Raw genomic sequence first — 14,476 nt, 5'->3', positions numbered from 1 at the left:
CATACAATTTTTGTGTCCCATATTAAATAGCACAATACCTGTACAGTGTAATAACAAATATGTGCTTTTTCTTATTTTATGTATGCAAAAGTTATTACTACTAACCATAATAACATTGACTTGTTATTAGTGGCTGCATAAACTTTATGAAATTTCCTAACCATTTCTCCATGTTTTAGACATTCCAAACATATAATTTAAATGCCCACTTAAGATGCATAATGTTACATATATCATGAAATAATCAACATCAATGACCAAGTGACTGTGCTGATTTTTGCTGAACATATTAAAAAACAATGGCTCCAGATAAGTAATGAAAGGTGAAGTAGGCCTACAGACCCTCGTTCAGCAACAGAATGTACTGGCCACACTAGCGTAAGCCTTAAGGCCCCTGAAGATGACTAATAATGTCAACCACGTCTACCCCATCACCTGGTCTATGGTCAAGTTTAAGAGTTCAGAGGAGTCTGAGGCAGCAGCAAGACTACCCTAGAGATGCTGGAACTGACCTGAATCTTTGGTACAGTCTGAAAGCTCTAAGAACTATAGACATCACAGTAGCTCATTACACAGACTTATCCTGCCTTGCAATCCAAACAATGGATTGTAATGTGTGCATGTAAACTGCAGCTATACTAAGAGAAAAGGGGGCATTATAATGGCCATACTTGTATTTAAGTAATTCTGGGGTATTCCTTAGTGAACCTGTGTTTAACATACCTGCTGATGTCACCATGGCCTTATAAAACTGAGCTTCACACAAACACACATACACACACATTTAAACAGTGAAACTATAAAAGAAAAAGATAATGTAAAAGTTGTTTCTGCACAAAGAAAATGTAATTTATTTTAGAAATAGACAATCACTCAAGTGCATGACTGTGTAGGCGTTCATTGGTGAATTTAGACTAAACAGGAAGTGATGTAAATTATAATTATTACACTGCTGGGAGAGAAATATATTAAATCCAGACAGCACTAGGACAAAGCACAAGGAACTCATTGTGTTGAAGGAAAGCATGCAACTTTGGTGGGAAGACAATGCACTATATGGTACGAAAATCATCAGTGACCATTTGGGACTAAAATAATGTTTTAGGGAGTGTAATTTTGTTCTAGCACTGAAATAGTTTTTTTTTCTGTTTGATAAAGCCCCAAGGTATTCTAATCTTAAACACATTGCTGTTTCTGTGCGTTTAACTATTTCATGCTGTTGTTTTATAGTCGTTAACTTTGAGAGAATAAGAAATAATGAAGCCATCAATGCTTAGATTAGAAATCTTAGATCTGGTGAAACATCCAGAGCAGTGGTTTTCAATCCTCATGTTGTGGGGACCCCAATTTCACTGTTACAAATTGAACATAATTAAAGCATAGTAACTAATCACAAAAACAATATGTAATTATAGATGTGTTTTCTGATGGTCTTAGGCGACCCCTGTGAAAGGGTCGTTCAACCCCCAAAGGGGTCGCGACCCACAGTTTGAGAACCTCTGATCCAGAGGAAAGGTGAGGATTGTGGAAGTTACAGGATTATCTAGCACCTATATAACCCCACTTATTGTTGAAATATCCAAGAATCAATTGGTAGAAGACATATTGACAAATATTTATCTTGAGAGTAAAACAATGTTGTGCTCTATTCCATGGCATTCGTCTCATTGGTCTATCCTTAGGACAAAACCTCATGTGATGAATTGAAAAACACACACACACACAAAGAAACAAACATGGTCAGCATGAGTCAGTGGTTGAGCATTGGCCTATGAACCAGGAGGTCATGGTTCAATTCTCAGTCAGGACACATGCCCTGTTGCAGGCTCAATTCCCAGTAGGGGGCATGCAGGAGGCAGCTGATCAATGATTCTCAGCATTGATGTTTCTATCTCTCTCCCTCTCCCTTCCTCTCTGAAATCAACAAAAATATATTTGAACAAACAAACAAAAAACAACAACAAAAACCCCACCCAAAACAAAGCTAGACAGCTGGTTTGGCTGCTTGCATGGTTTAAGGAGAACTCTCAGAAAATCAGGCCAAAGACATAAATCGAATGCCCACCTTACCATTTTGTTACAAAGTCATATCCAAAATGAGGTAACTGAATGAATTAGGTTCCGCCCTCCAAGTTGCTACCATGCTTCACCAGAGTGTAGAACAGGATAGTTTATTGGTCCCTGTCTTAATGGGATATTTCTAAATTAGCAAAGCTAAAGCCTTCAGAAATAATTTAGCCAAAATGTGCTGATGGTTTATTGCCTTAATTTCCAATCTTAGAATTTTGTAGAGAATTATTTCTGTTGTCCAGTTGAGGCTGATAGCTGTAAAGTGAAGCTCTCATTGGGAGAGAAAAATCACTCCCTTAGGACTCTTTCCCAGAGCTCAAAGCAGCAGATTTGGGAAGTCAAAGCCACAGTGCACTGATCCTCCCAACTGATCTGAACGTAGTGTGCTCTGATGGGAATGCAGTGTGACCAGCAGCCTCCTGGCTCTCACTACACAGTGTCTTTGAGTGGAACAGAACAATTTCACAGAACTCGTCGCTCATTTGGAAATAGATCTGACCAGTGATTTAGTTAGTCAAAATTAATTTCAATCTCTGATTTTTATGTTATTAAACTACACTATGGTTTGTGGAGTATGAAATGAAGGATAGTGCTTTGCTTGATTCATTTCTATTAATTTGTACATACACAATCAAAGGTATTTGTTGAAAATTTCTATGATACTTGTTGCCATTAACTGTCTCTTTCACCTTTGACCCTGCTCTCTACCTCCATTATTTTCCATCTCTTAACCCATAGCCATTTAGTGGACACCAATACTTGAACCAGACTGACTAAGAAAGTGGCCTGAACTCAGTGCCTCTCTTTTTCATCTGTAAAATTAGCATAATAGCAGAACGTAACTCAAGATTTTGAAAATGAAAAATGGGACACATATAATGCTTAGAACACTTTCTGGAATCTAGGAAGTACTTAAATGTTAGTTATCATCTATCATGTATCACCATTCTCTGTAATTGTTAGTATTTACTACCATATCTTTTGTTAAATGGATTTTTCTAGTAGATCTTCAGTTGAAGAACAATCTATAGGAAGATACTTTTTTAAGTGCTTATTTTAGCCAAGTACTTAAAATTCTACTCATTAATGGCCTTATTTTCAAAAGCCTCTACAATCCAGTTTTCTTTAAAATTTACAGAAATCACCTGGCCTGGGCATGTGCTTGGTGGATAATTCTAAATTTAAATGACACATAAAGTCTGAAGAATTATAACTAATGGAGATTCAATTTTAGTCCATGAAAGATGTATTTTTTATACCACTTCCTACTTCTGGACCTTTTTAAGGTTTACATTCATTAAAATATTGTTAGGAATCCCTTTTCAGGTACTGGCTGCTATGAAATAAAAATCCAGTTCATTTTTTAATGTAGAGTCGATCTAGTTCTGTGTTTTACATTCCTATAGAGAAATGGTAAAACTTTTCATAACAAAGGTTTAATTAGAATGGTTAATAGCTATGATTTCAAAAGTGTCTGAGTCAGCCTTAGTAATAATTAGGGAGTTTTGTTCCATACAAAATGCTTTATTTAACCTTCATGCCTTCATTCAGATAATTATACAAATGCATACAGTTAAAGGTTTAAACTCTATTTCAGTTCACAGCTCAATTCATAGGAAAGTTGAATACAGAAAAGCAATGCACCAACAGAATATGTCTGAGACACCATTAAAAACGATAACACTTGTTCATTTAAATCTCTGAGAATAGACTGGAATAATCATCCTCTGAGAGAATCTCATTAGGAGGGTCTCCCTTTACATTATCATAGGGCCAAAAAAAAAAAAAATCACCATTTTACAGTAAAAGGAAAAAAGCTCTGAGTATATTTACAATACATACACTATACATAAATACAAGAACAACACTTACATAATATTAATAAACTTATAACAGAGTCTGCCTAAACACTACAGAGTATATAAATGCAGAGAAAACTATTGGGAAATTAGATCTGTAGATAAGCTGGAGAAATAAATTCATTCGTAATTAAAACTCTGAACAGAAAACAAAATGAAGATTTGGAAATGAACACACTTGCTTGCCAGCATCATTGAGGGGGGGTGGGGGGTTGTCCTCTACTGGGTATGACCTCCTCTGGGCACTCGAACTCGCTGGGGTTATAGACCCAAGAGGCTTTTGTAAAATTACATCCGACACGTGAATCAGATGCAGCACATCTATTCAATTTGCTGTTCAGGGGTTTCAAGCCTAGAATAACTGCTTTGTAGCCTAAAGGATGTTTTTGTATTTTTACACAGATAGATCCTGTAATCCAATCACCATGTATAATGAGCTCAGTGTTAAGGAAAAGGAAAAAGATGCCTGCTTGATTTGGCCAAAGATGATATTTTTCTTTAATCCCACGTATTTCTTTTTTTCAAAGATGACTGAGAGATTTATTCAAAAGAATATGACTCTCCCCCCCCCCACACACACACCAAAAGCAATGTCTAGACTACTACTAATTATAACTAAGTCATTTTAAGTGGCAGGTGGGTATCTTAAAGGTGGCCTGTTCTCATCGTTTCACAACACACAACGTTCTGAGTACATTCTTCTATGGACAAACGTGAATTTGCTGGTTTCTCTTTTTTTGTAAATGAACATGTTATGATACACATAATTGCATTATGATGCAGGATGACATCATACATAAGATGATGTTTTTCAAGCTGGTTTTGTAAGTAGTTATCTCATTTCCACACAGAGTTGGTTTGCCATGTGATGCAATGTGTCCCACAGACATGAACAAAACAATACAGCCACCATTCCGTGTATGTGTGGGGGATGGTGATTTTTAAAAATGAGCTTTCAAACACAACAAATTGTGGACAGACAAGTTGATAGGAAAGAGCCTTGAATATAGGCACCAGTGCCCCAGTTCAACAATACCCATCCAATGTGATAAAGTTTGAGGAACAAAATAGATACTACAGTCTGGATGTAATTACAAAATTCTGCTATGGGAAAACTAGAAGCACAAGTAGGGCAAAAGCATTTTCTATAATGTTTTATGCAGCATCTTTGGAGCATGAAATTGGTGGAAAGGAAAGACATTGATATGTCCTCAAAGTATCTTACTTTTTGATTACTTGGACACTTTTAGTAGTAGAGTTTGACCCAAATGCTACTCTTCCATTCACCCTCATTTCTCAACCAAAAAATCAATCTCCATAAAAGTCTTGGTAAGCTTGCTTTGGAAAAAGCAAGATATAATAATTCACACAAAGAGTCATTGGTTCTTGCTTTACACAAAGAGCAGACTTTCTTGTCTCAAGGATTTTAAATGTCTAGAGATGAAGTCTCGAATGAAAAAAGTACTATTTCCACCATTCATCTCTTTTCAACTCACTGAAAGGTGTGGTTTTGTTGTTGAGAAATTATTGCTTGTGGAACCCAATTAACTGGGAAGAGAGCCCCTCTCCGAGTGGGGTGTGCACACCAAACACTGGCTTTCCGCGCAGGAGGGAATTTGTTTATGCAGGTTGATCTCTTCTCTCAGCCAAGTAACAGGGAGAAAGATCATAATTCAGGAGATTCATTTTCAGAAAAAGAAACACCATGAGAAACGACATTCTCTTAATGTTTTCTAAGTCCATTAGTACTTCTATGAATCAATACTGTCAGAGACCTTGTGATACACAGAAAAGGAGGAGGGGATTTCATTTCTCTAATGTTGGACAGCTTCTCATAAAAATTCAATTAAACTAACAATACGATAAACAAATTATTTCTAAGATTATTTAAAACATTCCCAGGTGGTGCTGTTAGGTGAGAAATCTGAAGAGGAATGATCTGCATCTCTCCTTGCTCATCGCCTGAATGTTTATGATTGCCACCTTATTAACAGCTACTAGGAATGGGCTCTTATTAACAACTAGTTCCATGGAGGTCAACATTCCAAATGCCCCTTAAGCAGCCTCTCTCTAGCAGGGCTGTAGAGGTGTAAAGGCTTTTAGTACATCTAAAGAAATGCACAGAATGGTAAAAAAAAAACAAAAAACAAAACAAAAAAAACCCAAAAAACAACAAACCCCACTCTGGCTAAAATGCTACAAAGTAGGGGAGAGTTTTGATGATTTTGGATCTTTAGGCCAAACATTTAGGAGGATGGTGATATGAGGGTATTGACAAATTCAGGGAGACATCTGGTTATTGCAATCTGCATATACTAGGAGAAGACAGATTTCAAATATTCTGTTCCACTGTCATGTGCTATAGCATGTCCCTGTATCTTACTTGGAAAATATGATAACGATGCATTCATAATAAAAGCTACTTAAGAGTTAGATATGGAAAGTTGGCTGCTGGGTCCACAGGTGCTAGGTGCTGTGGTGGAAAGAATTCGGGCTTCAGAGCCAGGGACAGGTCGCTTCACGTCCCCACTTTGCCATTTATGATTTCTGTGTTTGAGGACCACACAGCCTCTCTCAGTGCCTCAGTTTACCATCCATAAACTCTGAAATTGTTGTACAGATGAGAGGTAATGTGTCTTAAACAATTAGCTAGTACAGGGCTTGGCATATGTAAGTGTTTAATAAAGAATAGCCGTTGTTTCATAGCTTGCTAACCTTTTGACCTTTCATGTTCTGATAGTACTTTCAGACAACTTCCAGAAAGCAGCCCAGTCAGAAGACTTGATTTCAGTAAGGTTAAGGCTTTCCTTTGACACTTAATTGATTTTCCACCTTCTCCGGGCTCATTTCTTTCTTTCTGAAACTTGGAGGAGGAAGCGGTAGAGGGCTTTCTAAGCCTGGGGTCTGGTTCTGGAGAAGACCGGGCATCTGGGTCACCTTCACTGTCTACAACCCGAGTGTTTAATTACCGTCATGCTTTTAAATTGCTCTTACCAAATGTTTGGCTCTACAGAGTATAATTTTACTGATAGCCCTCAATAGCTTGTTTGGGTGGATTTATGCTGAGATGGCAGGGCTGGAGAATTTCCAGGGCTCTTGTCTACCCATATAATTTCCTTGTATATTTCTATTCATAACTCCACTTTTAGCAGTTAAATAATGATAGCTCAAAGTTGTGAGGTTCTAAACGTAAATCTGGAAATTTCCCAGATGAACTGCAAACCTTGGCTTACTTGATGTCAGTTATATCTCAGTAGACATTTTAGGAGATAGATAATTGTTTCAATATTCATTCCAAAAATGGTTCTTCGATGAGAACAGAAAATATCAGGGAAAAGGGAAACAAAGATGGATTTGTGCATTTGATATTAGTAGATAAAGTAAGGCAAACAAATATCTCTAGTGTTTTGCTCTAAACAAATTGGCTTCTGTTAAATAAACAAAACTTTTTGAGGCACGCTCAGTGCTTCCTAAGTTTGGGGCAAATCATAGTGAAGTTTTTATCTTAAAATTGTAACTGTCATATGCCATAGTGTATGTTAAAGATAACTTTAATATTCAGGTTTGCATTCTGACGTTCTGTAAGACTGATTAAAGAAATGCCAACATAAACAAGATTGGGTATATTTAAGAAGACACAAGAGAATTTTTTTGTGGGTGTGTGAACAGATCCAAATTACTGTGTGCATATATGCATGCGTTTCCCAAATGTAGAGGAAAAACCCAGTCTGAAGAAGAATTATTGCTGTGTAAAAGTATAGGAATATCTCATTGGTCATAATGTCTATTGACAGGCACTTTCAGCTTTTAATCACTTCGGAAAATGGGTATTAGCTTATTTCTATTGCCAGTATAGATTCATTTAACATGTGGCCGAATCCATAACACTTAATCTTGTCAAGATGTAGCTACTCCTAAAAGTATACCCTCAGTAATTAAACAAGAATAAACACCAACACCTGTATAGTTTTCATTTTTATCAAGAACTACTTGGCTGAGGAGGAAGATAACTGAGAAAAGAGAACAATGGCTACATGCTTCTCTTTAGCATAAGCCAAAAGCTGTGCAACTGTTTCCCCCTTTTCAGGTAAAGACATTTTGAGTTTGGAATCAGTTGTCTGCAACTTAAAATGATTTCAATGTGTTTGAAACCACCCTGGCTGAATTGAGACAAGTGGCCACTCCATTTGTCAGAGCACAAGGGATGTGCTGTGAGAATGTGGAACAGAGTTCCCATGGCAATATCGCTAATTGTATGTAAGATATACAAGGCATATCTGAACAAGTTTTCTTTTTTTATTGTGATGAAAACTAGAAGCTCTTTTTCCCAACATACTTCATCAAACTATTTACAACCCCTGTAAAATTTGTGTTTGAAAATACTTTTTCCACTATCACATATGTTACGAATACAGCAAAATATCTTCACTCTATTTTTTAAAGATGCAGTATCCTCAATTTCATTTTCTTACGAAAATCTTAATTTCTATTGCAATTGCACAGTATTTAGCACACTTAAAGTACCAATGGACATGAGTTGCTAAACAGACATTACTCTATAATGAACCTGTGAAAATATAGCATTTAAAATTTTTATGTACACTTCTTAACTATAAAATGCAGGCAAAGTCATATATAGCATTATAAGCGGATTCCCCATTAAGGTAAATAACTTACATTTTTAGACAGTATGGATTATTACAAACTCATTCTTTTAAAAAAGTTTTCTGTTGATATTTGTGAGCCCACTGGCTGCTGCATATACAGGTGTGTATACAGGTATGCATGTATCAGTGGTGCCTGTGCAGGTAAGTACATGGCAGTGTGGGGATAAGTAGAAATGTAATATGGAAGACATACCTTACCAAATCTCATTTTTAAACAAAACTAAATCAAAGCAAAATATTTTTTAAATGAGATAACACTACCTCAGAATAACTGAGCAAAGAGATTTGGTCAGTGAAGTTGTAGAATACATTTACTCCTGAAATCTATAGGCATTAGTAAAGAGCAAAATCTGAGACTGGATTATGGACTATGAGCATTAAGGCTTCCTGGGCCTATTATGATGCATAAAAGGCATGTCCAGTCCCTTATATGAAGGTCATAACTCAATGTATCATCCATGCTGGTATTCTTATCAGCTGAATTCTGTCAACCCTTACTATCAATGCTAAGACACCTTTATAACAACATTCTGGCCACATTTCTAAGCAGTCATAACAACATAACAAAGGCGTATTAATACATTTGAAGGCCTCACCTCACCAGATTTATTCAACTGTTGCTTTGGTAAGTATAATAAATAAAGTACAGAATAGGAATACTGCATCTTTATCCATATACATGTTGTCATTCTAATGAACTGATTCCATAAATGTAGAATTATACTTAGGTTTGAAACACAAATGGCAATTCGAAGTTTAAAAAGGTTGTATAAAAATGAACACAGCTTTGTATGAGCTATTCAAAATTTCAACCATCATGAGAATGGCCTAATCTAGAACTGGCATTGTAAACACTGTAGCTTTTTGTAAGATCCCTTCCTCCCCCAACAATCCTCTTCCTATTTTCCACTTAAACTGTAAAGTGAAAAAAAAAAAAGTGCTCTTTTCCCCCATTGTGGTTTATGTTACTGTTACTCAACTGCTTTTTGGAAATAAATGTCCAATAGTGCTTTGTAAAAGTAATGCCAGGCAGTAGTATGATCTTTACGGTCAAGTCATTAGGAATTTCAGTCTAAATGCCGTAAGAGAATGTAAGTTACCCAGCAGGCTTCTCCGAGTCCGCACACAGTTGGCAAGATGGGGCCGGAGGAGGATGGGGAAGTGTGAATCTCTTTCTGACAACTTAAGATCAGAACATGAAGAGGAAATCTATTTAAACCTCAAAGCCTGAACCTTAGTGCTTTTCAAATCATGTGAACTCCCTTGAACTGTCTCCACAATGCAGAGAGAGAGCCCGGTCTCCTGTAGCTTCTCAAGCCATCACTGGCACACGTGTGTAAGTTCCCAAACATGCACACATGTCCAGCTGCAAAGTTGCTGAACAGCTTCAAATTTCAGACCAAAGAACACTTCTAGGGAGGGAACATCTGATGAGTCCTTCAGATTCTACTTATTCTATTCATTATCTACTGTGCTTTTTAAACGAGGCTAGAATGGACATAAAACTACATGGAGGGGGCTATTCTTTGCCTAAAGACATTCCTACTTATAAAGCCAATTCCTTCTCTCCCAAACCACTTTCCTTTCCATGGGTGAACATTTGTAGAAAACTCAAGTAAGTTTGAGTCTTGGGGTGAGAACAGCAACTCATTCACTACTTGTGCTTGGATTCCTCCTTAGAAGTATAGACACGTCAAAGAGGGAATGGTGTTAACACTGACAGGTTTTAGCAGTTACCTTACTGTCTCAGACTGGTTCCCCTTTCAGAGGATGAGGCAAAAAATGCACTTTCCCGAATCTTTCCTATGTTATTACAGAGGAGCAGCTCATTTAGTTCTGGGCTAAATTTAAATCAAGCTGCCACTCAGGAAGCTCCCACTGCCTGTCAGTTTCATGAATTCGAAAAACTATTCCTACCTGTAACACCCTTAAGACATCTCTCAGCAGAGAGCAGGATTGGCCCTTCTTCTGAGAGCAGTTAGGATGAAATTAAGCCTACACGTCACCTGAGTGATTCACCTACTACCTGCCAACTAGGTTCTGGGACTAGCTGAGAGGGTTCCCCACTCTGTGCTCTTTGCTGCTGATCAATAACCAATGCTGGCATGCCTCAAGCAACCCTTCTCTATTCCACGTGGTCACAGGCAATGAGAAGTAGCAGTTGCATACAGTACAGATAAAAAATTTTCCAGTTGGTAAAAAAAAAAAATCCCAGTGCTTGGTGGGTAGTAGATCGTGTAGCTAAAGAAGCTATTTGTCAATAGAATTGCAGCCCTTGTTGGAGGGAAATTGCCTGATGAATTTTTCAGACCTGGCAGAAAATGCAGAGCACATATTTCTAAAGACAGAATTTGACCTGAAAATCATTATGCTGTTGCTTGAACATTAAAAAATAATTCCTTTTAATACCATCCAACACAAATTGCCTTTGTTTCAATGTTTATAATCCTTGCTTCATCAGAATAAGATTAACTGAATTAGAAGACGACCCTAAAAAAAGGATAATTCTGCAACTGGAAATTATTTCAGAATGTTCAAACAGTTAAAAATGAGCTAGTAATATTGTGAGGTTAATTTGTGCAATTCCAAAAATCAAGTGTTTTTAATGAAAATATATTGCAAAAGTCTATATGCTGGCAACATTTGTATCTAAGCTATAAAAAATCTTAACAACAATAATAACTAAAAACCTCACCAAGTCCCTTAACCACATAAAGCTGAAAAAAACCCAGCTTTCAGTGGGGGGGAAAATATGGTAATTTTTTTGAAAGAATGTTTGTTGGTAATGTATTGCTTTGTTTACTGTATACTTTGCTAGATGCCAAAAAGGCTCATAATTTTAGGGGGTCGACAGGACTGTAATTTCCTCTCACCCTCAGCACAGGATGAGTGGGTTCAACATCCCTGCAGGTGCCAATGCAGAACCACCAGGTCCTGACACAGTGTAGAAAAAACAAAGTCTGTATAGAAGAACCCACTGGAGAGTCGCGTAGCCTTGGCTACAAGTGAGGAAACGAGCACCATGTCAGGCTTTCCTCGGGGAGCACGCCCTTGCTGCTGACTGTGCTCCAAGGAGAGCTGACCCATTAACCCAAGAGTTAATTCCCTGCTATGCCTCCCTGGCCTCGTCACCAAATAACCGTTTTCAAACAAGAGAAGGGGAGCATAATCTTTAATTGTGGTAGTCAACCTAGCAGGACAACAAACAGCAGAAAGATTACCTCAGTGCTGTACATGTAACCAAGACCTCTAAAATGCTGGGGTGTTTTTTACAATCCCTTTAGTAAGTATGAAAATTGGTAACGTGAGTCCTCAGTGAAGTTATTGTAGGAAAGTCCTTTTATTCGTTATTGCTTTTCTCCTCAAGAGGCGCATTATTTCCATCTCTGCTTTGTCTGATTTTTCATGTTCACTGACTTTGCCTGGGCAGCCCCACCTCTCCTTACCTTGGTGCCAGTGTGTCTAAGAAAGTTTTTCCCTCCCCCCTGATTCCTTGTAATCAAATCCTAGGGGCAGGAAGAGATGATGCCTGGGTGACAGAACACTGCAATTTGAAGTGGGGCAGTAGTTTTTTAGACAGGCTCTTCCTATTCAACCACAGAACAGCCCAGTGCCAGTCCATGCCAGGGCAGACACCGGGACCAGACTCCGACTGAAATGTCGCCACCCCTCTGCGTGAACAGATGAACAAAACAGAATCAAAACAAAAAAAAAACACACCAAAAAACAAAAACAATCAACAACAAACACATGAAAGACTCAATGTTGGTTTTCTTCAGGGCATGGCATAATGACAAGTCGCGGGCGCTATCTAGCTGCCGCCATCGCTATTGCAAAGGGCTGCCTGAGTGCCCCTTTCTTTTCAGGGGATGGAACCTCTCCAACAGCTTCTTCTTTTCTACGTCGGTGCTGCTGGCTGGTAACAGATTGGACGGGGGTTCTATCTCACTCAGATGGTAACTGAAATTCCTGTAAAAAGAGGTTAGGGGGCGGGATGATGGGAGAATCATCCCCAATGTGAAAGGTCTCCGCTCTAAGCCATCCATTTGTGGTAGATGACCTTTACAGTATCAATAACAAAATGTCTGACAGCTCAGAAAGTGGACAAGCTACAAACATCGTTCAGTGGCAGAGCGCACAGCACGGAAAACAATGCCCGTCTCTCCCGCATCCGTGTCACCGATCTCCCAGGCCAGCGTGAAGACGGGTCTCGTGGAGTCGCGATGGGGGTTACCTGCAGACCGAAAGAAGTGTTCCTTCTTGTTCCTGCTCTGGTTTCAGACATCGTGGGATGGTGATGCCCTTTTGTGTTAACACTGTGGAGGGGAGTCAGCCCTGCTGAACCGGGTGCCGCTAAGAGAGCCAGCTCTTACGCTCAGCTGGACGGGTGGCATCCCTCACACCAGCATATGCCTCCGGCGGTGCAGTGCCAAGTGGTCTGACCGGGAAAAGCTGCGATCGCAGTCCGCGCACTTGAATGGCTTCACTCCCGTGTGTTTGCGGTAATGCCTGGTCAGTTCATCCGAGCGAGCAAACTTCCAGGTGCAGCCTTCCCAGGTGCACTTGTAGGGCTTCTCCCCTGGAAGACACAAAGGGACATGCGCTTTGGTGCCCATCACTTTTCTGTAATAACCAAGCCAGCACTACATCCTGGGAAATGGCTGTTTTCAGTGGGTTTTCTATTTGGTAATAATCCTTTGTCAGGAACCCTAATCATCCCATCAGCAGGTGTGGGGTCAGATGGGGGTGGGGGGGAGTTTCAATCTCCTCTCTCCTGCTGTGACATCTGGCAAGTGCATTAACACTTGCATCTTCCATTACAGGCAAATTACTCTGAAGTCAAAATATCAAAAGGCACAGACTGATGGCTACTGGGTGGAGCAGCCGCTGCCCACTGGTAGACTCCAATGGGATATTAGAGCTCTACCTTGCTTGATGTGGCTCTACGGCTGAAACGCACAACGAATCACCAAGGGTAGTTAATTACGTTTTGTTTCAATACTCCAAAATGTGCATCTCACTTAGATGGGTTAAGGCTATTTTGGAATATAATGTCCACTTATCAGTAACTGAAAAAATATATAATTTCATTAAAATGGAAAGCACCCCCTCCAAATGAGGTATTAATAAGTACATATAATTCATAACATCTACTTTTTGCATGTCTATTGGGAACGAATCCGAGATATCTTAATAGTGTAAAGTTTAAATACTTTTTTCAGTGACTTGGGAATTAGAGCAAGCCCTGAGGAATCTTAGAATTGGTTCAGTGTAGAAACTTAGAGTAAAAAGCAGTCCGAAGAAGTATGTAATCTGACCAGGTCCCTCAGTCAACTTGGAAGGACAGTAAAATATGCAAAGGCTTTGCTGGGAAAAGATACACTATCTATTGTCCAAATGAGCTCCCAGGGGGAGCAGGACAATAGCTGACCCAGGTGTGCTTTTTCCTGGCTCTCATTCAGAACGGGAGCCCTGTCCCCATGCAACCCCACAACACTGATCTTGCCTCTGCCCCTTCCACCCAGTAGCCAACAGCATGCTGCTTGGCCACACGTGGCCTTTGGTGGAAAGGGCCTAAGAAGAGAAGAAAGCTACCTGTTGATCCATATGTAGAGAGTGGCAAAGTGAGCATTGTTAACCCCACTTTACGGATGAGAAAGCTGAGGCTCAGTGTAGTCAAGCAACTTCCCCATGGCCAGTAAAAAGATGTGTTTGGCTCCAAGTCTAGCGCTTTTCACTGTGCAACAGTGAAATGGGTAATTCTTTCCTCATCTAAACTTCATTACCTCTTTAGACAGTTAGTGCTACTTTCGTAGCTACTCCCAAATTACTCACTTCCTATTCCCATTAAATCACCTATCACAGTAAAACATACAGATT

The 14,476-nt window shown here is 39.1% G+C and overlaps 1 protein-coding gene across 14 annotated transcripts in view; it reads right to left on the bottom strand.

Moving 5' to 3' along the window:
- Positions 1-3,552: 3,552 nt before the first annotated feature.
- KLF12 (Kruppel like factor 12) overlaps positions 3,553-14,476 on the bottom strand; it is a 446,590-nt gene continuing 435,666 nt past the window's right edge. For all 14 annotated transcript variants that reach the window (XM_036302000.1, XM_036302007.1, XM_036302009.1 and 11 more), the window contains one exon: positions 3,553-13,175. In XM_036302000.1, coding sequence (XP_036157893.1) covers positions 12,994-13,175 — 182 coding nt within the window. In that variant the 3' untranslated portion in view covers positions 3,553-12,993. The remainder of the gene's footprint in view (positions 13,176-14,476) is intronic.

The sequence above is a fragment of the Myotis myotis genome, unplaced genomic scaffold (assembly GCF_014108235.1).
Source record: "Myotis myotis isolate mMyoMyo1 unplaced genomic scaffold, mMyoMyo1.p scaffold_m19_p_3, whole genome shotgun sequence".
NCBI classification, from domain to species: Eukaryota; Metazoa; Chordata; class Mammalia; order Chiroptera; family Vespertilionidae; genus Myotis; species Myotis myotis.
The sequence above is the reverse complement of the archived record's forward strand: the minus strand, read 5'-3'. Positions and strand labels throughout refer to the sequence as shown.